General features: G+C 53.9%; 1 protein-coding gene across 3 annotated transcripts in view; it reads right to left on the bottom strand.

The window, feature by feature from the left end:
* GRIK5 (glutamate ionotropic receptor kainate type subunit 5) overlaps nucleotides 1-25773 on the bottom strand; it is a 53862-nt gene that overhangs the window by 26854 nt on the left and 1235 nt on the right. For all 3 annotated transcript variants that reach the window (XM_045531596.1, XM_045531594.1, XM_045531597.1), the window contains exons 2-12: nucleotides 22466-22594; nucleotides 21998-22162; nucleotides 19643-19740; nucleotides 19387-19552; nucleotides 17071-17249; nucleotides 15261-15314; nucleotides 14998-15159; nucleotides 13385-13537; nucleotides 12865-12969; nucleotides 12638-12745; nucleotides 5166-5369 (exon numbers count right to left, since the gene is read on the bottom strand). In XM_045531596.1, the coding sequence (XP_045387552.1) occupies nucleotides 5166-5369; nucleotides 12638-12745; nucleotides 12865-12969; nucleotides 13385-13537; nucleotides 14998-15159; nucleotides 15261-15314; nucleotides 17071-17249; nucleotides 19387-19552; nucleotides 19643-19740; nucleotides 21998-22162; nucleotides 22466-22544 (1473 nt within the window). In that variant the 5' untranslated portion in view covers nucleotides 22545-22594. The remainder of the gene's footprint in view (nucleotides 1-5165; nucleotides 5370-12637; nucleotides 12746-12864; nucleotides 12970-13384; nucleotides 13538-14997; nucleotides 15160-15260; nucleotides 15315-17070; nucleotides 17250-19386; nucleotides 19553-19642; nucleotides 19741-21997; nucleotides 22163-22465; nucleotides 22595-25773) is intronic.

Below are 25773 nucleotides of genomic sequence, written 5' to 3'. Positions count from 1 at the left end.
ATGACTAAAATGTAGCTGTTTTTAAAAAATGAGGCAGATCAATGTGCACTAACACAGGAAGAAAGACACAACTGCAAAAAAAGCAAATTATACAAGAGTATGTACAGCAGGATACCATTTTTGTAAAATAAAATGCTTAACAAATTTAAATATGTGCATATATTAATGAATGCGTAAAAAATGAGTTGGAGGAATGTGTCCTGCCCTCATCCCGGTGGTCATCTCTGAGGTGTGACCAGAATTCACAGCCAGTGTTTCTACCACCTGTATCATCTGACTTTTTGTCACTGTGTGTTACATACGTAAATGGAGAAAATAAAGGGGTTGTTTTTAAATAGCTTGTGAAAATTTTATTTACTTATTTTTGTTTTACTTTTTTTATTGTCTTTTTTAAAAACATAAAACAAGGTATCCTGGAATAATATCTTTCTTCTCTGCACCTACCTGTGTTTCTCACAATGAATAAACATTTTAGAATTGAAAGACAAACACTACATGCCATTTGAAAATACCAGTGTAAGTGATTTGCTGCAACCCCAGGAGAGAAGGTTGGACGGGAAATCTAAGCAAGAAAGTCCAAATCCAGCAATGTGTGCTTGGCTAAAGAAAAACTGTGCTGGGGTGTGTGTATCTGGAGAGGATGGGGGCAGCATTTCTAAAGACCCTTTAACAGAATCAGTCAGTCACCCATTCAGTGCTAATTTATTAGGCACCTGCTGTGTGCCAGGCCCTGTGCCGGGGACACAGAGCCAAGCAGACAAAGTTCCCGCCCCCAGGGTAAGGATGCCACAGGTGATGTGGGTGGGCATTGTCTTGGTCATGACAATACCTGTGTCCTCTGCTGATTTCATCTATCCCTTGTGATAGCCCTCCAAGTTAGGGGTCATCACTCACCATATTAGGGGACACTGAGACTCAGAGGGGGTAGCCGACTGCCTGTAAGTCACACAGCTACTAAGCAGCAAGTCCAAATTCGAACCAAGGGCAGCCTGTCCAAAGCCCATGCTTCTAACCACACTCCTATACATACTGCCTCACTAAAGGTGACCAGAGTAGTGTCCACCAACATACCAGGCATGGACCAGGCTCTTTGCAAATGCTCTCTTATTTAATCTCCCCAAAACTCTGTGAAGGATGTAGTATCAGCCCCATTTCAAAAAGGGAAATTGAGGTTCAAGAGAGAAGAGGCCAGCCAGGGATCACGTGGGAGGGCAGGGAACCCGAGCTGGCTTTGCCTGGCTCCTGACCAGTGCACTGCTGTAGTGGACACTGTGGGGGCCACCCGGACCCTCCTTCAGGGCTGGGGCACTTGTCAGCTACCCAGGGCACTGGTGGCTGACAGCTCTCAGCTCCACTGGTGGAAGAGAGCCCCCTCGCCCAAGGCTCTGACTCTCCCAGAGGGCATCCCATGTCCAATGACATGATAGTGGGGGGTATAAAGTCCTGGCCCCCTTAACCCAGGGAAGATGTCTTTGAAGGCCACCCCAGCTCCAGAGCTGCCTGCGGGACGGCTGAGGCCCAGTCATGACTGCACTGCAGCTCAATTCCTCCCCAGATTGCTTCCTTCACTCCTTCCCGGGGCAGGTTCCCCAGGGCACCCCAGCACACTTCCTGCCTGTGAATCTCCATCTCAGAGTCTGCTTCCTGGGACTTTGACCTAAGATATCTGCTCTGCCTTTTAGGGCCAGGCCTGAAGGCACAGACTTCATCCTGAGGGCCCTGGGGGCCACAGCTACAGCATGCGAGAGACAGATCAGACTTGTATTGTAGAAAGACCCTACTGGAGAACAAACTGGGGGGTGGAGACACCCGAGGCTGGGGGGCCAGTGAGGAGGCTGGCAAGAGGGCTGGGGCCTGGCAGCGAAGGCAGGCAGGAGAAGGCCAATGCCAGCAGTGGCCGCTGGGTGGAATAAACGGATCATAATTTGAGACTAGCCAAGGAGCCGTGTGCCTGGCTGGAGGTGATGGGGGGATGCTGGTGCCCCGCGCTGTCTTCCATCTGGAAGTCACTCACCAGTTCAGGGCCAGCCTGGTGGGGTGCCCACCTTGTCCCTCCCAGTCACCAGCCGTGAAGCCTGGACATGGTGGCTCGGTGCCTCACTCTGTGCATTTGAGAAAACAGGCTAATGCCAGTCTCTCCCTCACTGTGTGGCTGTGAGAAGTCAAGGGCTGAGTACAAGTCAGAAAGCTCGGACAAGGGCCTGGCGCAGCGTGGGTGCTCCACCAGCGTACTCCAGGCCTCTCCAGTACCTGCTGGGGTCTGGAAAGGCCACGGGCCTTGGGGCAGACACACCCGGCTGTAGCCCTGGGGGGTAGGGGGCGAGGCTCTCGCACTGGGCAGCGGTCCCCTAGACCATGAAGGATTGTTAGGAAAATTAAGGAACACTTGAAAAGTTCCTGGCACGCAGTGTGAAGTCAACAAACAGTAGCTGCTGCTGTTGTGACGGTGGGTGGTGGTGTGTCCCCCTCAGCTCCCCACCCTGGGCCATCCCTCAGCAGGCAGCTCAGGCTCCACAAGGCCAAGGCCCGCCCATCCTTTGCGCTCCAGCTGGCTCCTCCTCCAGTGTTCTCTCTGAAAATGTCACTGCAGTCACCCAGCTGCCCAAGCCAGACTCGGGAGGCATGCTCAGGTCCTCTCTCCAGCCCCTCCCCAGTCTCTATCCCCAGAGCTCTGCTCTCCAGCCCCTTATCTCCCCCCTGGTCTCCTGATGCCTCTGCCACCCCACCCTGATCCTGGGCCCATTCACTTGAGCCACCTCAAGACCTTTCAAGGGCATCGACAGGCCTCTGGCTAAGGCCCAAACGCTTTAACCCACTCAGTAAGAGCGTGTCGAACTTGTTCGCCACTGTATCCACAGGGTATAGCAGAAGACCTGGAATACAGTAGACACTTAATAAATACTGGCTGGATGGACAGTGGATGAACACATGAATATATTTATGCTCTGGCCACGCTGGTAAGAATGACAGCAATAATAGTAACAAAAAAGGCACACAGGCACACAGCACCCACCACACACCAGGGCCTGCTCCAGCTTCGTCATTGCAAGCTCACATTGCAAGCAAGTGGCTGTTATTCCCTGATTTTACAGTTGAAGAAACTACAGCCTACAGGGAGGGTAAACAACTTGCCCAAGCTCACACAGCTAGTGCACGCGCTAGCTCAGATTCAAGCAGCACTCAGGACTATAACCACAGAAGCTCCCGGCCGCCACGCTTTGCCCACCCCAGGCACCAAATCCTCGCGGCGGCCCTGCTGAGCAGGCCCTGAGGCGCAAAGGTTGAGACTCTTGCCCACAGCCGGGCAACTGTAAATAAGGACTGTTCCAGACGTCCCGCTTCTTTGCGGATGAGTAAACTGGCATCCAGTTCACAGTCACTCTAGCCGCAGGGATGCTCTCCTGGAGTCTGCCTATTCCTGGGGGCCCCAATGAAAGAACATTTCTGAGCTTATGTGGCTGAGGACCGGGCTGCGGACATAGGTCACAGGGAAACCTGCCAGGCGGGTGGGCGTAGGGTCACAGCCCTGGGACTCCTCACCTCCTGTCTCACCAGGTGCCTCTTTGGGTTTCAGGCCTTAAAACTTCCCCTGACCTTAAAACCCACTGGAGACAGCAGCTTTCAAACCAGCTGGCAGCCCCGTGGGACAGTGCCTCAGGGCCTGCCTGGGGCTGGGTGGGAGACACCCCCACCTCTCTTCCACTAGAGCAGCTCTGCTTCTGTCCAGGGTTCTGAAGGAGCTTTCAATTGGAAAAAAAGTTCTGCTGTCAAAATAACTTTTGAAAATCAGTGCCGTAAGCGATAAATGACCTTGTCAAGCAAAATGGCCTTCTCATGTCTTCCTGGATGATATTCAGGGACGAGGATGCAGTAAATTCTGGCATGTGAGAGACAGGAGGGTGAGAATCTCTGGTGTGCTCAGCCACGTCTAATATCAAGGCGCCCTGACTGTCCCTGTTCTGCACACCAGCTCTGGGCCTGTCCTCAGCAGGGGCCTCTCTGTCTCCCAGGGCACAGTCAATGGTTTCTCCCACCAGGAATAAAAAGAGGAATTACATATTGGTTCCCCATTCTGCCCAGCAACATGTGGGGTCCTTGTCCCATTTCCTATAACCTCACCACAGACTTATAGGGTACTATTATCCCCATCCTAGGGCAGGGGAAACTGAGGTTCAGCAAAGAGAACAACTCCCCCAAGGATTCAAACCCAGGTTGGTCTGACTCCAAAATATTCTTTCCACTGCACCCTTGCCTGCCACCTCCCACAGCGCTGCCTCTCATCCCTCCTCACCTTCCTGCCCACACTTGGGCCCAGCTGGCTCTTCCAGTGCACCCCACTCTTGTACCACCCCCTGTTGTAAATGCTGTTTCCTCTGCTCCAGTCTTCTCCTCCCACACCCCCTTCACCTGCTGAGTCCGTCAAACCCTCTGGGAATCAGTTTGGGCATCACCTCTTCTGGGAAGCCCTCCCTGGATTCCCTGGCTGGGTCAGACGCCTGCCCTGGGCCCCCTCTGAGTTTCCTCCATCGCAGCCCGGATGGCCCTGTGTTGTGGTCATTTGCTTTTTTGTACCCTAAATGGGCCCTAAGCTCTTGGGGGTGGGGGCAGGGTCCAGGCGTACCGTGCTCACAGCTGTACCCTACAACCGCAAGAAGCGAGGCGCATAGCCGTGCTCAAAAAACACCTACTGAACGAGCGAATGTGTGTTCAGCAGGCAGCCCTCGACATCCGCAGTGTGCCAGGCCCTCCCTGCAGGTGCTGGGCACAGCGCACAAATGAGGTGCAGTCCCTGCTCTCAGCCCTGCCTCCTGCAGGAAGCCTCCCTCGACCTCAGACCTTTGCCTGATTTCCACTCCCTGTCTCTTTGATTCACTCAACAAACCTTTGAGCACCGACTAAGCCAAGGTGGCATGAGAAGTGGGGGAGCATTTGGCAAATCTGGACACAGGTGGTGATGCACTGCCCACCTCTCTTCCCCTGTCCTGCCCCATGGTACCCCCAGGCACAGTGAAGCGCCAGTGAGGTTGGTGCGAGGAGCCCTCAGTGACTCTTCCCTCTTTTCCTATGTACCAGGCTGGTTCTCAGGCTCGACTGGCCGCCTGCCTGCCTGCCTTCCCTCACGTGCCCAGTTCCCGGCCCCCTCCCCAGCCCCAGCCCGGCCGTACCCGGTTGATGAGCTCGCCAACCATGCCCGTCCAGGAGCCGTTGGGCTCAGGCGCCCCATACAGCCCGTCCTCCACCAAGCGCAGGCGGTAGCGGAAGCGCAGCAGCTCGGCCAGCTCCCGCAGCATGTCCACGCAGAAGCCCTCAAAGCGCTCGTTCCCCGACAGGGCCTGGAAGTTGGGCCGGCGCATGACGTACGGGTTCTCCTGGGCGGGCAGAAGAGAGCATGGATCAGAGACTGGGCAGCCAGGGGCTGGGCTGGGGATCCTGGAGCCCAGGCGGCGGCCCAGGCCCTGACCAGGCAGGTAGAGCGGGAATCTACTGGAATAGAGTGGGGATGATGGATCCACAGTGTACCTTCCTCACCTACAAATGCTCAGGTTGGGGAACAGACCTGAAAGCCAGGGAAAAGGCACATGGACCCGGCAGATTGCATGAAGCCATTTTAATCTCCACCAACCCACCCGACGTTCACTGGTCTCAAGCTCAAGTGCCTACAAGGGAGAAGGTAACGTCACAGTGAATCAGACTGAATGGAGCTTGTGCCAAACTAAGCAGGGGCTTTCCAATTTTTTATTACAACCAATGGTCTACTTTGCAACCCAAGTGAACCCCACACACAGAAACATGGAACTAGACTTAATTCCACAGAACAGTCCTTACCCCTAGTAACTAAGGGCAGTACCCTCATATTTTCCATTCTGCTATACTTTTTCACATGGCCAGTAATGACTCACTAAACCAACTTCATGAGCCACCAATGGGTCAAAGAGGGTACCCACCCCCTCAGGGATTTAGCTCTAGCCCAATGCCACCATGAGGGCAGCAGGCCTGAGATGCCAGATGGTGCAATTTTAAGAGAATTTGGAAATCTAGATTGTTTTGTAAAATCTCCTGATTATAAATGTTAGCAACCAATTTATATTTTAATACCAATTTTTTTTTTTTTTAATGCTCTGCAGGTCACACAAACACACCATCTCTGGCCTACCATCGGTTTGCTACACAGGGTTTCAGCAAATTTTACTAACTCTTACTGAGCTAAAGAAAAGCAAAAGCAGAGACAATGGTCTAAATGCTCGTAAGGTGAGGCATATAAAGACAATGGTGAGAAATGGGAAATATGCCAATGTAGATATTGTCTAAATGATTGTTTGTGCAGTGCCATTTGGGCCAATGAACAAAAGGACTTAGGACTTAGGGAACAGCGGGGGAAGAGCTTGGGTAAAGACACCCACAATGGTTTCTGTGTACTGAGCACCATGATCGGATCACTTCAGTTCCTCACAGTGGCCTTACACTAAAGTGAGCATTATTAGACTCATTTCACACATGTGGACACCAAGGCTCATGGAAGTCAAGTGACCCCTGTCATCTCTCATTCATTCAACACATAATTACTGAGCTATATGGCAGACGTGGCCACAGTATTGCGCTGGTCTCCCATCTACAGGTGGAGTCCGTCACTCCTTAGGTCCAGACTCTTAGGTCTGAGCTGGCCTTGCGACCTCCTTTTGCCAACAGAATGTGGCGGAAGTAATACTGTGTGTCTTTCAGAGCCTTGGCCTTCAGAGCAGCTTCTGGGGACCACCATGGAAGGAAGCCCAGACCAACCTGCTGGAGGCTGAATGGATTGAGGCGTGCCAGCCAACAGCCAGCACCAACGGCCATTCTGGACCTTCCAGCACAGTCTGGCCACCAGCTGAATGTGGTCAGAGTGCACCAGGCACAAGAGCAGCCAAAGAACTGTTCCGTCGACCCACAGAACCAGGAGAAATAATAAATTGTTACTGTTCTCAATCTCTGGGTCCTGGTGTGGTTTGCGATACAATGATAGAATCTCCTACTATGGTGCCAGGTGCTGTCACAGGCGCTGGACTCCAGGACCGCACGGAGGCCCACAGCCACGGGGTGATGGATAGTGGGAAGTCAGTGCTTCTCTCTCTCTACTAAGCTGCCTTTCCAAATCCAAAATTGTGGAACTGGGAACGAGAATGTGAGATAATACTAATAATAGCGGCAGCAGCCAGCATTTCTTGTGGGTTTGCTGTGTGACAGCTCTTCTGTCAGCGTGGGAGGACGGTATTATTACCTCTGTTTTAGAGATGAGGACGCTGAGGTTCGTGAAGTAGTAAGTGGCCGAGAAGGACAAGTTGGTCTGATTCCACAGCTCTGCTCTCATGCCCTGTGCTAGACTGAGCTCAAATAGACAGAATCAGAGAGCAGACATGGAGAAGGCAGACAGAGATGGGAGACCCAGGTCGGGTATCAAAGCTAGAGAATCAGAAATCAAGAATCCTAGAGACAAGTACCCAGCTTCTGTACAGCCCTCTTGACACACAGAGGAAGAACCAGGCTCAGGGAGGTTAGGTGTCTAGCCCAAGGCTGCAGAGCTGAAACAGGGCCGTGGGATGGGGAGGCGAGGCTGAGTGGGGTCCACAACCCAGCACTGTACACGTTGAAGCCCTGGTTCCTTCCATCATACCAAGCTGATCTGCAAATTCCAGACTGAAGAACTTGGGTTCAAGATCTCAGAATCAGAGTCTGAGCCCATAGAGAAAAAGACAGAGACTGGCACATAGGAACAGAACTCAAGATCAGACAATGATCTAGGACTGAACTTGAAGTCCCAGACCATCAGCACCAAAGAATCCTTAAGGAGCCTCTAATCCAGGCTTTTCAGACTTCTTCAAAGACAATCTTATTCAGAAGCCCAACATTGCAGACAGACAGTGGGATACTGCTAAGCCCAGTTCTAAGAATTCAGCCTACAAATGGCTGTGCATCTATACACAAAAATGTACGTCCGAGAAAGTTGTTGCAGCATTGCTTGTAGTGGGAACAAAGACTGAAACAACCTAATTTGGGACAAGTTAAAAAGATTATCGATGTCATAAAAGAATCCCAGGCAACCGCTAAAATAGCAAGGTCTAAAAGATATATTAAGAGGAAAAAAACAAGCTACAGAACAACGCGTACAATATGCTACTGCTTGTGAAAGAAAGAGTGGGGACGTGCTTGTACATGCAAAGACATTTCTGGAAGGATGGTGGCCTCTGAGAAAGGAAAATAAGGGACCAGTGAGGGAAGGAGGCTGATTTTTCCTTAACCCTTTTGTACTCTTTCAATTCTATGTTACCTAGGTTTGTATTAACTTCTGTCTCTCCCCCAGTGTTTTTATTATTATTATTATATATTTTTTTACAGACAGGGTCTTACTCTGTCACTCAGGCTAGAGTGCAGTGGCCTTATCGTAGCTCACTGCAGCCTCAAGCCCCTGGGCTCAAGTGATCCTCCTGCCTCAGCCTCCCAAGTACCTGGGACTACAGGCATGTGCTACTATGCCCAGCTAATTTTCCTATTTTTTTTACAGATAGGGTCTCACTATGTTGCCCAAGGCTGGTCTTGAACTTCCAGCCTCAAGCAATCCTCCTGCCTTGGCCTCCCAAAGTGTTGAAATTATAGGTGTGAGCCACCATGCCTAGCCCCTCAATGTAATAAGTTTTTAAAAATTGAAGTATGATCTTTAAATGCGTATGGAGATGCAAAGGGTTAAGAAGGACCAAAGCAATCTTAAAAAAGAATATCAAAACTAGAGGATTTACCCCATCAAGTATTAACACTTAATTTAAGGCTATGGTATTTAAGACAATGTGGTATTGGAGCAAAAACAGACAAATGGACAACAGAATGGAGTGTATGGAAACCCACACACATAAATGAATATTGATTTATGACAAAGGCCAGGCTGTGGTGAAGGGGGAAGGAATGATCATTTTAATAAATGGTGCTATTCAATCAAATATCCGTGTGGACAAAATGTATTCTGACCCCCCGCTTTACATGACACATCAAAATCGATCCCAGGTGGATTATAGACTTAAATGTAAAAGGCAAAATTATTCAGTTTTTTTAAAAAAAATAGGAGGGTATCTTCATGGTCTTGGGGTATGCAAAGAATTCTTAAATTCTAAAAGCATTAAACATAAGGGAAAAAAGCCGATGGAGTGAACTGAATTCAGTAAAACTAAAAATCAAATCTTTTTATCCAAAGGATACTACTAAGAATGAAAGACAAGCCACAAAGAGCGAGAAGACACTTGCAAGACATACATCAGACAAGGGAATTGAATCCAGAGTGTAAAAGTTACTCACAAATCAATAAAAAGGTCATATATCCTAATTTTTTAAAAATAGAAAAAGACATAAATGGGAACTTCCCCACAGAGGAATTCCAAATAGTCGATAAACACAAAAAGGTGGTCGAGTGCCCTGATCATCAGGAAAATGCAAATGAAAACCACCACATGTGGTCGGTGCCTTCACACGCTCACCCTGGCAAAATGGGGAGCCACTGGGATTCCCATTCACGTACTGCTACTGGGAATCAAAGTGGCACCACCACTTTGGAAGACGCTTTTGCAGCATCTGCTGAGGCTGAGACACATGCCCTGCCACCCAGCAGTTCCACTCCCTGGACTAAACCCAACAGAAATGCCAATACATGTTCACCAAAAGACATGGAATAGAATGTTCCTAGTAGTACTATTCCTAGTTGCAAAAAAACAGAAATAAATGTCCATCTAGATTTGATGGACAAGTAAATTGTGGTACATTCATACCACAGAACATACAACAATGAGACGAAACTACTTTTGACGACATGGATGAATCTCCTAACGTTGACCAAAGAAGCCAGACACAGGAGAGAACACACGGTACGATGCCATTTATATACATGAAGTTCAAAGGTGGCAAAGCTAATCTATGGTGAGAGAAGGTGAGGCGGTGGTTACCCTCGGTGGGTTAGCGACTGGAAAGGGCACAGGGAGGCTTGGGGTGGGGGAAGCTGGTTACACAGGTGTGTTCAGTTTTTGAAAATTGAGTGACAACTAATGCAATTTGTGCAAGTTTCTGTATGTATGAAATCTCTTGAAAGTACAAACAAAAAATTGATAGGTTGTGTTCTAGAACATTCCTCATAAGCTGACTGTCTGGACCCTTTGATGAACCCAGAACCCAAATCCATGTGCAGGACTTCCCGGAGTGTTATTTTATTTTTTATTATTATTCTTTTAATCAGGTGTGTTTGCCCAATAGAGTGCAGTTTAAAACACCCTGATCTAATCCAATCTCTTCACTCTGCTGTGAATATTTTAACCCCTCATTTCAAAGGAGGGAACTGAGGCCAGACAGAAGAGACTTGCCCAGGACACAGAGCATGTAGACAGTAGTGCCAGGCCCAGAACAGAGCCCTGACGACTCGGGAAGCAGCAGAAATAGAGGCAATGTGGGGCAAAGGCCAGGTGCGTGGGCTCTGCCACCTTCTAGCTGAGCGACCTGGGGCACGTACTTAACCCTTCTGTGCTTCAGTTTCTTTACCTGAAAATCGGGGCTGCTGTGAAGACTGAGCTTCACACAGGGCTTGGCACAGGGCTCAAAGACATCGGCCACTGTGACTGCCCTTTGTATCAAGGATGCTTCCTGACATCCAGACCTGGCCCTGCCCCTTCCTGCCCAACACTCTCTCTCCAAGGCAAAGCGTGGGCACAGCTGAATCCCTCAGAGACCCTTCCCCACCTGCTGCCCACAGCCCCTGGGGCCACCTTTGCCCCATCGCTCACCACACCCCTCTGCACTTGCTAGGTGCCAGGCACCACTCCGGGCCCTGGAGACAGAGAAGAGAATGAGACAAGTCCTGCCCCACATCCTGCCCCAGGCACCCAGTTTGACTCACGTCTGAATCCCCAGGTGCCCAGAAACCCCTGCCCCTGCTGCTCCTGCTGCCTGGGATGTTCTCTGTACACCCAACTCCTACGCAACTTCTAAAACCCCATCTAATGCCACCTCCTCTGTGAAGCCTTCCTCAGGCCTTCTAAAGCTGAGTCAGTCCCTCCTTTCTTTGGAAGTCCCTCATTGTGGGAATGATTGTGTCCAGGTGGGTCTCCTCCATCAGGCAGGGATCGTCTCCCCCAGTGCCACTTGAGAGCACCTGTGACTCATTTCTGAGCCTCTAGAATTTGTGTAAGGGCCAGCACACAGCAGCTGCAGCAAATATTTATGGAACACATGAGTGAGTCCATCAAGAAATGAAGAACAATACTGGCTCTCGGTCCTTGAGGAGAGGGAGAGAGGAGTATGAGAGACAGACTCAAAGCCCCCAGGGTCATGGCTCAGCTTTCCTGATGTCCCTCCCTGACCTCTGACCCCTGTTCCCCACCAAGGATCCCACCTCTTCCACCTCCAGGAGGCTTCAGGGATTGACCACACACCCCAGGCACAGGCCGCCAGCCCTCAAGGCCCCTCGGTGAGGCAGTTAGGAAGTGTCTGGTTTCCCGTCTGCAGGCCATCTGTCCCTCTGCAACAGGCTCACTGGCCCTTCTCCAGAGGGACTCCAAGTCCATTTTAGATCAGGAGTTCCCTAGGGACTGAGGGAACAGCTCTGCCACTCGCTGCTTTAGGGGGCCGTTGACAGCCTGTGGAACTCTCTGGTTCCTCAGTATCCACAGCTCTTCGCCAGCCCAGCTCACTGAGTTACTGAGGGGCTCCCGTGGACCACCGAAGCTGGCAGGCCATGGACTTGGCCACTGTGACGAGCGTGTCACCTGGCGTGTCCTGCCTCCAGGCCAGCTACTCAGGGAAGCTTTCTGCTCAGCAGGCCCTGGGTGTCACCTCCCCTGACCTCGCCCCACACCAATGGCCCATCCTGCCTGGTGGGAGGCAATAGGGTGCAGCAGGGAGAGCACAGGCTCCACGCCTGACATTCAGCTCCACCATGGACTCGCTGTGCAACCTGTTTCCTTACCTTCAAAAGGAGGAAAATAAAACCAACCTCACGGGGAGCTGTCAGTCTAAAGACTGACGCCTGGAAAGGGCCTAGCACAGAGCCTGGTGCAGAACAGGTGCTCAGTAAATACTTGTCGCCACACAAAGGCCCTTCGTCTCTGCCTTTGTAAACTGCAGGAGCGGCACCCTGGGGCTAGCAGCCAGTGTCTCGGCTGGCGCTCAGGTACTGAGAGGACTGGAGACTCTGGAGCCTGAGAGATGCAGCCTACGCCACATACTTTCTGTGTGACCCTGGGCAAGTCGCTTCCCCTCTCTGAGCTTCAGTTTCCACATCTTCAAGATGGATAGTAAGCTGGCATGTATCAACACACTCGGTTGGCAAGGGTGGCAAAGCAATCATTCTAGCGACCATGATTAACTAGGGCCCAGCATGGGTCAGACACTGCGAGGAGCCTGGGTTGAGCCTCCCCTTCTCTGGCAGTGGTGAGGATGGTGATGCCTTGGTCACAATCTGGGGTTGTTGGGTGCACGGGGTCACGCCCCCCACTGGCCTGTGTGCCGTGCAGCCAAGGCAGCCCTCCACGTCTAGGGGGCAGCTAGGACTGGGCTCAGGGTAACACTCAGGAAATGCCCAGCATTCAGCCCCTTCACTTACTGCACACCCACATCCCCTTCTAGGGCCACTCACCAGGATGGTCGTGACCACCAGGGTCTTGTTGGCCAGCGTCTGCGACAGGTTGATGTCCAGGGTAGTGGCATTCATGGCCAGGGTCCGGTTAGAGTACCACACCCCAATCTGGGGACAGAGAGTGTGCTGTCAGTGCAGGCTTGCCCAAGGACACAGGAGCCCCTGGGCCTGCCCCGGTCCCAGTGGTCACCCCGGCAGGGCTCTAGCATTGCCATAGGTCTGCTTACCTCACGGTGGCCCTGCCGGGACTTCTCTAGGATGCGCAGGGTGTAGTTGGTCCTCTGCCCTTTGCTGTTGAACTCTACCCGCCCGGTCAGCCCATCATACTCTACCTAGCAGGGCGGGGAGGCGGGGCAGAGGGAGGGGGTGGCGGGGCCAGAGGCGGGCGGGAAAGGGCCGGGGGGATAAGACAGCCACGGAAAAAGGAACAGAGACAGGGTGAAGGGGAAAAGAAAGAGGGAGAGAGACCAGGAAGACCACAGTCAAAAGAGCAAGACAATATCCCAGGAAACAAGGGGGCGATGGAACACAAGGTGAAAAAGAATAAGACCGGGAAAGAGACAGGGAGTAACCGAGACAGGCAGGGAACGGCCAGGTGAGGCGAAGAACGAGGAGGCCCAGAGCCCGGAGGCAGGGGTGGGGTGGGAGGTCAGGGGAGAGGGCAGAGGCCACAGGGTGGACACAGTGAGTGTCCCCACCCAAGGTGGCTACTGCCCTGTCTCCTCCGCCCGCCTGCTCCCGGCTCACCATGCGCAGGTAGTTCATGAGGCTGGTCCCGTGAGGCCAGATGTTGGCTGACGTGCAGGCCAGCGGCTTCACGCCGATCTCCTGGCTGCGGTTCAGCTCCCGGACGGCGCTCACCACCACGTGCACAGCGTCAAACATCAGGGCGGCTGACAGCTGGGGTGGGGGCGGGATGGCAGAGAGGCAGCTCAGCCAGGGAACCCAGAAGGCCCTTGTGGAGCTATGCCCAAGCCCTCACACAACTCCTCTCTGTCCAGGAATGGGAAACCCGTGGGTGGGGAGCCAAGAAGTGGCTCTGGTGTCTTTCTCGGGAAACGTGGAGGACAGTGGGGAAGGTGTAGGCCTTGGGGGAGTAACTCTCCTGGACTGTGCGTGGCCATGTGTCTCAGACAGGGTTTGCCTAGACAGCCAGTTGTGCCACCCACAGGGGCAGGTGTGCCCGACACAGGCCAAGGAAGATGGCCACGGTCCCTGTCTGAGCGTGTCTGGGGCATGTTTATGTGAGTGGGGCTGGACAAATGTGCCATCCGTCTGCACACAGTGCATGTGGTGTTGGGGAGAAAAGAGTATCACGGCTGATCCTAGGCCTAGAGACAGGCAGGTTGCAGCTGGAGGCCCAGCTGGGCTACTTCCTGACTCCGTGACACGGCCACGTTCCCATCCCTCTCTGAACCTGTTTCCTCCTCTGTAAATAGTGATCTCTGCCTCTAAGCACTACGGTGGGGACCCAGTGAGATAATGCCTGTGAAGGGCATGGAACAGTGCCTGGCACTCAGTGAGTGTCTGATACACCCTGGCCACTGGGCTGTGACTGATGGCCATGGTGTCTATGTGTGCCTGTGAACGTGTGTCTTAGCAGGGTGGGTGTGAAGGTCTGTGGATCTGTGTTATGCAGGTGTGCACAGAGGTGTGTACCAATGTGCCTCTGTGTCAGTGTGTGTGATGTCCCTGCATGCACACATCTGGTTGTACAGCTTGGTGCCTGTGTGCACTTCTGTGTGTGTAAAAGTCTTGGTACATGAGTAGATGTCTGTGAACAAATACACATAAATATGCATCTTTTGTATGTTTGCATTTATTCAACATATATTATCAGACACCTACTATGAGCTAGGCTGTTTTAGGTGCTAGGGATACAATGGTGAACAAAATAGAAACTCCTGCTGTCATAGAACTTACAACCTTTAAGTCTATGTCTATATATGAGTATAATACAAAGTAAGCCACATGGTGACCATATAAATAAAGTTCGGTGAGAAAAAAGAAGGCAGGGAAGTGGGCTAAAAAGTAGGTAGTTTCCCATTTTTTAAACAGGAGGACCAAGGGAAATCTTACAACTGAGGAGACATTTATGCGATGACCTAGCGACAAAGGGGTGAGCTGCTGCTTCTCTGGGGAAGTGCAGGGAAAGCAGAGCGAGAGCGTGTGCAAAGGCCCTGGGGTGCACCTGTGCTTGGGTGTGGCACAGCATGAGAGGTAGCAAGGGGAGGACATGGGTCAGACTCATCACAGGCCCCTGGGAGTGCTGAAGGGCTCTGAGTCTGATCTGAGCGAGGTCTCAAAGGGGCCCCTGCAAATGTCTGGCACAGGGTGTTACAGGGTATCTGTGTGCTCACCGCGGGGCCCGGGTAGGTGCTGGCTTCACAGTTTTCTCTCCAGGACATGTTGAGGCTGCGCACAAACTCAGGGTAGAAAGGGTGGGAGGTGTTGAACATGGAGAAGCCCAAGATGTTGGAGGAGTCCTCCACGATACCGTCTAGATGCAGGATGGGGAAGTCCTAGGACAAAGAAGAGGTGGTGAGACCTGGGGCCTGGCCCCCACTGGGGCAGTGGAGGTGGGAGGGAAGTCGGGGCAGGGAGGGGCCTGAGGGGTACGCACCATGGTGGTGAGGATGTACTTGTAAAACGCCGAGGTCATTCCCAGCTCTGAGGCCTGGAGGACACAGGAGGTGAAGAGGCAGTGTGAGAGGCAGATATGGGCAGAGATGGGGAGACCCAAGAGAGGAAGAGAGATTTAGAGACAGACCTGGCAGCACGACGACCATGGGAAACTCAGTAAGATAGGCCCAGAGACAGACAGGGAGGAGGAGACAGTGAGGGCAGGGTGAGACCTTGGTCCCTTGCATCCCACCATGCGGACTGGTGCCCCAGGTGGAATGGGGACTTTGCTGGAGGATAGAATAGGGCCCTCAAATGCCCCCATCCCTCATTAGGACACTTAGAAGTCTTCTTTCTTGGAGACAGGCAAGAGGGAAGCCTCAGAAACAAGGTGGAGAGGAAAACATTAACCTTAACCCCCCACACTCTCCAAAGCCAAGTTTGAGCTGCTAAGGAGCGGAGCTGAGCCCAGTCACAAGTTCAGAGAAACTACCCCCTGCGATCTCTAAAAGCACTCTGCCATGAAAGGCAGCCAATTTGAATGTCAAGATTCATTTTTGAGACCCCTTCCTCACAGTCCTCGAGAACAAAGCCGGAAAACCTCTCCCTGCCAGGAGCGCCCAATCCTGTGCCTCCACGAGAAGTATAACATGAAAAGGCACCAGCTTGCATTTCCTGGGTGCTGGGAGCTGGCTCTCACGTGGGTGTCAGGGCAGGGCAGGCGTGGAGTGGGAAGGGACGACTGCTCACAAGGTGGCACGGGAGGGGCCAGGATCCCAAGTGGGCCCATCTGCCTTCCAAACCTGCAATCTCTTCCATAAGCCCTCCTGCCTCAGGGGCCCGATGGGTTTTGTTCACACTTCTTTCTGTAAGCTACGATTAGCAGTGACATTTGGTTTTAATTTTTTTTAAGTGGAGAAAAATAAATAACACAAATTTGATTATGAAGAAAAATCAAGAGCAGGGAAGCAAATCAATGGTTAATGAGTGTGGGTCATTGGTGGACGGAATGTGCCAGGCCATGAGTGGGGGGTCCTGGTGCTCTGGGCCCCCTGTGTGCTCTTGAGCCAGTGCTTCCCCTCGGAACCCCAGCTTCTTCACCCACTAAATGCTCAGGACACCTGCTCTGCAGGGTGGGGAGGCAGCCCAATTAAAGAACGCACACAAAGCGCCTCAACACGGGGCCTCAGTGGCCTCAGTAAAAATCCTAAAGCCAGGCGCAGCGGCTCGCACCTTAACCCCAGCACTTTGGGAGGCTGAGGAGGGAGGATCACTTGAGGCTAGGAGTTTGCGACCCTAGCTCTACAAAAAATGTTAAAAATTAGCCGGGCATGGTAGCATGAGTCTGTAGTCCCAGCTACTCAGGAGGCTGAGGTGGAAGGAGTGCTTGAGCCCAGGAGTTTGAGGCTGCGGTGAGCTACGATCACTGCACTCCAGACTGGGCAACAAAGTGAGACCCCTTCTCTAACGGAAGAAAAGTTTTGAAGTAGCTATGACTTAGCGTTGAAGCTGAGCCAGGCATCGCCTGTGCTTTACCTGCCATTCCCTCATTAACCCTCACAGCATCCCACTGAGGCAGGAACTACTACTGTGTTCACTTCACGGAGAGATGAGGTGAGACTCTGGGGCCACGCAACCATGCAGCAGCCAGGCTGGGAAACAAACTTTATGATTATCATCTGCACATAAGAAGAGGGTCTCAACACTCCCTTTCAACCACTAAGGCCCATGGGCATTGGGTGACTTGTTCCCAGTTGCCCCATGTTCCCGCCTCTGGCCTTTTAGGGAATCAGAGACAGAGGGGGGCCCACCTTACGGAGGATGAGGTGGGAGATGGACGCATTGGCGTCAATGATGATGGTGGACACCTTGTCATCTCGGATCTCCTTAAGCAGTGGCGTGGGGTCCCGGCTATCGTCCAGCATCCTCACCGATAGCGTCTCCTTGGAGATGAGGAAGCCACGCACCAGTTCCTCCAATCGCAGCAGGCCTGGGGGTGAGGGTAATGCCTCAGGTTGGAGCTCTTCCAAATTCGTGGGCATGGGGTGGACATGGGCAGCTGGTAGAGGACTGGTGGGTGTGCCAAGGTGACAGAGCAGCTGTCTGGAGTACAGCTGGGTCCCTTGGGGTACTGGGCTCAGGGACCTGAAGCCTGTATCCTCCCCAGTTAAAACCCCAACCTAGACCTCTCCCCAGAACCCCAGATTCCTGTCTCCCCCACCTTCCTGACCCCCAACCAGGATGTCTGACAGGCACCGCACACGTAACACTCCCACTCTTCTAGCCTAAACCAGTACACCCCACCCATGTTGGTGAATAGCACCTCCAGCCTGCCAGTCAGGCCAGACCTTTGGTGGCAGCCTGGCTTCCTCTCTCTCACACCCATGCCCAAGGCATCCAGGTCCCACCTGCAAAACACACCAGACCCCATCACACCATGCCCCTGTCAGTGCCCTGGCCCAAGCTGTGACCACCTCCTGCCACGCTTGCCCCGAGTCTGTTCCCTGCACAGCAGCTGAAACGATGTGAGTCGCATGTGTTCCTTCTTTGCTCCAAACCCTCCGACGGCTTCTCCTTTCATTCAGAGTCCTAATAGCCGAAGTCCTCACAGCCTCCAAGTCCCCACACAATCCACTCACCGCCCCACAGCCCCATTACCTCCCAGACCTCCTCTCCTGTCACTCCGTCACTCACTCGCTTGGCTCCAGCCACACCTCAGTCGCGCTCCCATCCTGTGGCCTCCGTGCCTTGGCCGGGAACCCTCTTCTCCCACATCCCCATGTGGCTCCCTCCCTCCCCTCCTCAGGTCTTTCCCCAAATGCCACCTTCTCAATGAGGCCTCGCCCCCATTTCATTTAAAATTGCAGCCCACCCCCACACCAGACTCCCAGGCCTCGTTACTCACGGTACCTCCCCAAGGAACTCACTACTCCTCACCACGTAATGTGCTTCTTTGCGGTGTTTACTGCCTCACTCCTGCCATCGGAACATAATCCAACAGGGGCAGGGATTCCTGACTGCTTCACTCACTGCTAGATCCCTAAAACCAAGACAGCGTCCGGCACACAGCAGGTGCTCAATAGATACCTTTGGAAAGAGCAATTCCTCTAGAGGTTACAGAGCACAATGCCCCCCCCTTCCTTAAGCTCCACACTCACAAATCCACCAGCCTACCAGACAACTCCTGTGAATGTCTCAAAGATACATCGCACTCAACACGTGCCCCAAAGCATTGTGCTCCTCCTCGGCAGAAGCCCCTGCCCTCTCCCTTCCTCCATCTCCGAGCCCATCCTGGCCCCTCTGTCCCAACTCCCACCACCTGAGCCCAGACCAGTGTCACTTCTCCCCTGCCTCTTGCTGGGCTCCTGCCACATCTCAGGTCACTCTCTCGCCTGTTCTCTATACTGCAGCCAAAGAGCTCTTCCTATGACACACGACACACGTGGCCGGGGCCCCTCGCCCTGCCCGGTGTGGGAACCTTCCCCAGCTCCCATCGCCTCCTGCTTCATTGCTCCCACACTTGGGCCACCGGGGGGCACCTTCAAGCCTCTCAAAGGGGCTTTGCTCCCCTGAGCCCTTCGCCTCTGCCCCCACCATACCCTCTGCTCAGAACATGTTCCCTCCCTCCTTCCCCACCCTTCAAGTTCAGCCTAGATGTCCCTTCTTTGGGCCTGCAAGCTCTGAACCTCCAGATGGGCCAGAATCCCTCCCATGTGCTCCTAGAGGCCCCACACGCCTCCCGGCAGCACACGTACCACTCTGTATCACAACAGCTCAATGACCTGTGCATCCACTAGCCCCGGAGTCCTGTGCGTTCAGGGACCACGCCCAGCACTGCTCCCTGCACACCCTCCAGGGCCTAGCAGAGGGCCCCGACACAGCAGGTGCTTAGTCACCATCTGAGGACCAAACAGATCTTTTTTGGAGGAGGAGGAGGAGGGGTCTGTGGAACCAGAGTTCTCGGTCTCTGAAGGGGCACAAGATGGTGGGGATGAGGAGAACCTGGTGTCTGGGTACTCCAAGGGGTCTAAACCAGGGGGCACTGAACAACTGTGTGGGACACCAGATCTCTTGGGAAGGGGCATTTGGAGGAATAAAAAACAAAACATCCAGTTCTCCTCCCTCACACTCAGCCTTGGCGCAGATGAGGCTAGCCGAGGGGTAGTTGAAGGACTTGAGGATTCGGGAGACTGCCAGGCTGACGTCCTCGTTACTGGGGTACAAGCTGACAGACGCGAAGCGAAGGTACTGAAGGCGGGGCGTCTCCTCGGGACCCACCTTGATGTGGGGGATCTGGACAGAGAAGGAGCTTCGGCTTCCATCCTGCTCCTCCTCCCAGGGACCCGCTCCCCCACCTAGCCCAGCCCACGCTCCCCACCTCACCTCCTTCTCCCCACAGATATGGCTCACGGTGGAGGCAGATGCTGGGCTGGAGGAGGGCCCCAGGACAGACACGACCCCCTTGGGCAGGATCTGACACACTGCGAGGGACAGGGAAGAGACCACAGAGTCAGGGACCCCCTGCATCCTCTCCTCCATCCTCCAGGGAGCCACCCTGGCCCAGGGGAGGATCCAGACACTCAGAGCTGCCTGATCCTCTTCCACCACCTGGGACCCAGAGGGCCAATCCCTGACCCACCCAACACAGTGACAAAGGAGGGGGCATGAGACAGAGACAGACAGGGGCACAGAGCAACAGAGGGACAGGTCAGACCAAGAGAGATCAAAGGAAGAGACAAAAGAGAAAGAGACACCAGGGGACCACCACTCTGGCCTGCAAATCCAATGCCCGGTTCCTCAGCTTTTGTCCTTCTCAAACTTTTTAGCCCCCCAACCCTGAACCCACAGCCAAGGGCCCCTAGGTCCTCAACACCCAGACACCACTCTTCTGTGGCATTTGCTCGCTCCTCTTTCTTCTGCTTTCTTTTCCCCTTAAACATGTGTGTCTCAAGACTGGGAGGTGGAAGGCTGTTGCTTTTGCCTGTTCACTGCCTGTTCTCACAGCAGAACCCTGACTTCTCCTGGGGGAACTACCCCCACCCTTCTGTCCACGTGGCTCCCAGGATTGACCTGTACCCGACTCAGGCCTGGTCAGCGCAGAACCACATCCTCCTAGCCACAGACTGGTTCAGAGATGGGTATGGGCTCAAATCAGGTCTGCTGCAGTTACGACAGGGTTTGCTAAACTGGCAAGATACAAGCTTTGAGCTGTTGGGCCATCTTGCCACCAGCTGGGGAGAGCATTCCTAAAAACGAAGCCAACCCAGAAGAAAACAGAGCCCAGAGATAAAGACAGAGATTCTTGGGACATCATTTCAATGGCTGGATCTAGCCATGCCTGAAACAATCCTGGGACATCATTTGAGTACATGGATCTAGCCAAGCCTGAAATTAGTTCTTAGGCCTTTTAGTAACATGACCTAATAAGTTCTCTTTTTGCCTTAAACTAGCCTGAGTTGGGTTTCTGCCACATTTAACGAAAAGCATCATAACTGAACGACTCATCTTCCTCCAAACTTGTTCCTTCTGTGCCTTCCACGCTGCTGAGGGCCCCACCATTTGCACATACCATATGCCTAGAAATGGCACTTGCCTTCAATCCCTCTCCTGACAGCCAATTAGTCACCAAGTCCTATCTCTTCTTTGTCCTCAGATTTTCTCACATCTGTCCCCTCTGTCCCTGCCCTACTTTAGGATTCTCAACTCAGGCATGTACCAGCCTCCTCACTCATCACCCAAATCCAGCCTCCAGATTCTCCTTCCAGACACCCATCGATGGCTCCCCACTGCTGGCACATGGAGGTGGCATCTTTCACCCTGGCACTGCAGTCCTCTCCAGCCGCCTGCCAAATGGCCCAGCCTCACTTGTCACTGCCCTGTCATGCTCGGCCTGGAGTCTCTCACAGTATCCCTAAACATGTCCTGAATCCAGGTGGTCAGGATGGACTCACCCCAACACCCTGTTCCTTGGCTCCAAATACTTCCCCCTGCCCTCTACCCCAGCTCCAGACTCTAGGTACCTGCCTGAAATGTCATCTGCCTCCTCACCCTCCATCCCAGCTTCTCCCAAATTATGCTCTATGCTGCACCAGTCAAAAAAGACTGGGAAACACTGTATCCCATTCTCCCACTCAGTGATTTGAAACATGCATGAACATAATAAAGCCTCTGATAAGGCCTGCAGCAAAGAAAATTGTCTAAAACACATTCTAAGGCAGCATTTCCCAAAGGTCTATAACCCCACAGCATCTGTTCAAGTGACACCTATGAACATTCATTCAGTCCATTATTATTCAACACTTAATGTAACCCTACCGCGTAGCCGGCCATGCTTGGAGCAAGGCCACTCCTTGTACAACCTGTTCACCTTTCAAAGCTCAGCTTCAGTCTAGCCTTCTCCAAATTGCCTTCACTGACCCCTGCCCTGAGCCCTCTGGCCTAGCTGCCTGGGACCCTTGATATTCAGCTCTGGGAGCTGACAAGTGACCCCGGCCAGCTGTGAAACTTCCTCCAAATGAAGCCCTGAGCTCCCCCAGGGCAGGACTGGGGCTTACACTCTCACCCACCCTGCCATGCCCAGCAGCAGCTGTCTCTGGGAAGAAGGTAGAGACAGACACAAAAGAAGGGGCCAGGCAGAGCTAGAAGAGGACAAGGCCAAGCTGGAAGCTGGGGCAGAGGGACATACTGAGGGCCACCGGCCTGCCCTGCCTCATCCCACACCCCTGTGGCCCCGCTCACTGGTGTCCGTGGTCTCGTACTGGCTGTCCCGCTGCAGCTCAAAGATGTCTACTTCCACGCGGGCCTTGGCTGGGACCTCGATGATCCCGTTGATCTGCTCCCGGGCTAGGGCCAAGGCCAAACGCTCACCGCGGCCACACACTGTCTGGTCATCCAGGATTGCAGCTGAGGGGACACAGGGGTTGGGGACCAGACTCCAGGGTCCTAAAGAAGGAAGGGGCTGAGGTCCTGGACTCTTGGGCTCTGGAGTGAGGCGGGTGTAGGGACTAGGAGTCTGGATTCTTGGGTCTGAGGGTGGCAAGAGCTGGAGGTCTGGACTCCTGAGTCCAGGACGAGGTGTTGGAGGCTGAGACCCGAGGCCCAGATTCCTGGGTCCTGAGGAACTGGCATGCCTGGGTCCCCAGAGAGGAGCCCGGGGCCCAATGGGAGAGTCTCTGAGGAGGTGGGGCAGGGTGCTGAGGGCCTCACCCATGCGCAGTGATGAGAGCACCTGGCAGCTGGGGCTGGCGAAGGCAACAATCAGCAGCAGCAGCAGCTCAGCCGGCATCTTCCTCCCCTCCTCATGGGGACGCAGCTGCCGCGGCCCCCACTCGCCACCTGCAGGGAGATCCCCAACCCACTGTTGATGTCGGGGGACGTGGCCCCTTGGAGGACTGCTGGATGGAGTGGCAACCGCAGCCCCCAGGACATTGGTGGCGAGGAGTTCGCAGTTCTGAAGGGCCCTGCTCTGGTTAGAAGCTTGCGATACTGAGGGCATTGCTAGAAGGCTCACAGGTCACTACCAAAGAGGAGCTCACGGCACTCAGGCGCTGAGTGGGACAGGCTGGGAAAGGATGGGCACAGCTACCGAAATGGCAGGGAAGCATGTGAATTCTAGGGACCAGTCCCACCCCAATAGGAAACCAGGAAGTACCACCCCCCAACCAGTCCCACCCCTGTCTCTGGGCAGGCAGCCGTTCCCAGGCAACAGAAACTGGCTGGAGAGGATGCGGTGGTTGCTAGGCAACTCCATCCCAGGCCTCACTTGCCACTTTCCTGACGTCCCTGGTTCCCACAATCCCATGGGGAGAGAGGCCTGGACATCCAGGGTCTGGAGGGGAGAGTATCTGGGAATTAGGAAACTTGGGGGGAGATCGGGGGAGGGAGAGGGAGAGGCATGGAAACCCAGATGGATGAACTCAAAGCAGCAAAAGGACCAAAAAATATACATAAAGAGAGAGGAGGGGGAAACAGAGAGACAGAAAGTGGAACAGAGGCTTAGAGATGGGAAAGATGAGAGACTCAGAAAAGGAGAAAAGACAAAACAGCAGAAATATAAGGGACTAGAAAGATGCTAAGATGACAAGAAAATGGGGACAGAAATGGAGAGAAATGGGAAGGAGAGTTACGGGGAGCTGGGGACAGGACTAGGGGAGAGAGAGGGAAGAGACAGGGACATGGGGAGATGAGATGGAGAAAGCACAGAGCAGGGAGAAGAGCGTGGAGGAGGCTGAGAAGGGGAAACCAAGGCACAGGAGAGATGCAGAAAGAGATCTGGGTTGCAACCAGGGAAGGCGGAAAGTAAGGCAGGGAGTGAGCTGCCTGCCAGAAGTGGGTGTCCAACCACTGTCCCCCACCCTGCTCTGGGAGCTGAAGCAAAGGGGCAGACAACATATCTCTGCTCCTTGCAACTCTCCACCCCCAGGGAGTCAGGGATTCCTCCAGGTGCCCCTGGCCTTCTCCAGGGCAACCACTGAGCAGGGAGGAGTTTGACCAGGTGTGCAGCTCTCCCTGGCTGAGGGCCGTGTCCCAAGGGAAGAGACACTGGGTGTCCACGGAGTACGGTTACTGCGGGGCCCAGAGTGCGGTGAGGTGAGCCTGGACCCCCCACACTCCACCCAGTCCCCATGGAAGGAGGGCCTGAGCTGGGGAAACAGTGGGATGAGAACTGCCAGGGAAGGGCAGAGACACAAGTCAACTCTTCTGACCATCTTGTGGGTCTAGGAAAACCCAGGCCAGGACAACAGGAGACCAGAATAGTCCCAGCTCTGCCCCCGACTCACTGTGTGACCTTGAGCAAGTCACCACTCTCTCTCTGGGCCTCTGGGAAGGAGAGGCTGGAGGTGGAGGCTGTAAACTGTAATGGGATCTAAGGTGAAGGCTTGTCAAGGGTGGAGGAGCAAGGGATGCTGGGAGGCCTGGAAGGAGAGCTCACCGGGAGGGTGTGAAGGGCGGGGCTCGGAGAGGCAGCAGTGGGGTGGGTCATCCTGAGACACCAGGGACTTCCGGGGCAAATCAGGGAGCAGAGACTAAAGGACAGAAAGACCCATGAAGAGACGGGGCAGAAGGACAGGGACCCACAGGTGGGAGCAGAAAGATCGAGACAGAGTGTAGGACAGGGTTGGGGGCCGCAAACAGACACAGAGGTGCAGGAAGGTTCACAAAGAAGGACACACAGCCCAAAAGGTAGGACCTGGGGCTAAATGAGACACAGACACAGCCTAGCAGTGAGACACCACAGAGAACAGAGACAAGACAGAGGGTGTGAGAGGGGAGGGGAGGGTGGCAGGCAAGCCTGAGACTCACAGACCCCGAGACTTAGGCAAAGCTGGACAAAGGTGGAAACACAGCAAACAACTGAGTCAGGGGCCCCACCCGGGGAAAGAGACAGACAAGTGGAGTAAATGAAAGACACCAGTCAGCCAAGGTGAGAAGCAGGCAGGTGAGTGAGGACAAAGGGGCAGAGGGAGTGGGCAAAAAACAAACAGCAGCTGGTACAAGAAGCGTGGGGAGGAGAGAGACAGCAAAACTCTGGAAAGAGAGAGAAAGCATGTCGGAGCTTCATCACAGGCCTCCAGAAGAGGAAAGGGCAGAGGAAGAAGCACTCGGGGGAGAGACGCTTGCAAACTAGGAGAGGAAGAGCACCAGGGAAGGAAACTGAGGCGGGGAGGAAGAGTGAGTGCCCTGGAAGAGCACAGGCAGAGATAGGGCGTGCGCGCCGCTCGAGAGGACAAGCCCACACGAGGCACAGCCACCCTGAGACACTCAGGGATGCCGTGCGGGGGAGCAGAAGATCCCAGGGCCCTGGAGCCCCCAGGAGCAGGGAGGAATGGGAGCGGAAAGGCCATGCAAGGTAACGCAGATGTGGGGAGAGAGGACGGGGGCGGGAAGAGCGAGCCCAGCAAGGAAAAGCCAATGTGGACCGAAAGGCAGGGACGCAGGACAGCGGCTAAGGAGTGAGGGATGGAGGAGCCCGGTGCCCAGAGTGGATCAGGGGGAGAGCAAAAAGTGAGAGATGGAGGACAGCCTCAAGTCCTGGGGCGGAGGGAGGGAGGGGGCCAGGGGAGCACAGGCACAGCAGAGGCACAGAATGGAGAGAAGTGGAAAGAGACCTGCCAAGGGAGCCTCAAAAGAGAGAGGCGAGAGACACGGGGAGCGGGGAGCTCTGACAGAGAGAGAGGGCTACCCACAGAGACACGCCGAGGAAGGGCTGGGCTACAGCAAAGAAGAGAGAAGTTGGGCATAGTCTGCGAGAGGCCCAGGAGATACATGAAATGGAGACTCAAAAACAGAAAGACATTTCCAGGAGAAAGAGTCTCAATGGGATGGGGACAGGGCCCAGGGCAGGCAGAGGGGATGAGGCTCAGAGGAAGGAAGAGAGACAGAGAGAGAGAGAGAGAGAAAGAGAGAGAGAGAGTCGGTCTGGGCTGGGACCGGGACTGAGGCTGGGAGAAAGCAGGGGCAGACACATGCCAGGGGCCTGGGAAAAGTGAGCCCACAAGTAAGACACAGTCAGC

The sequence above is a fragment of the Lemur catta genome, chromosome 19 (assembly GCF_020740605.2).
Source record: "Lemur catta isolate mLemCat1 chromosome 19, mLemCat1.pri, whole genome shotgun sequence".
Taxonomy (NCBI): domain Eukaryota; kingdom Metazoa; phylum Chordata; class Mammalia; order Primates; family Lemuridae; genus Lemur; species Lemur catta.
This window is presented reverse-complemented; position numbering and strand designations above follow the sequence as displayed.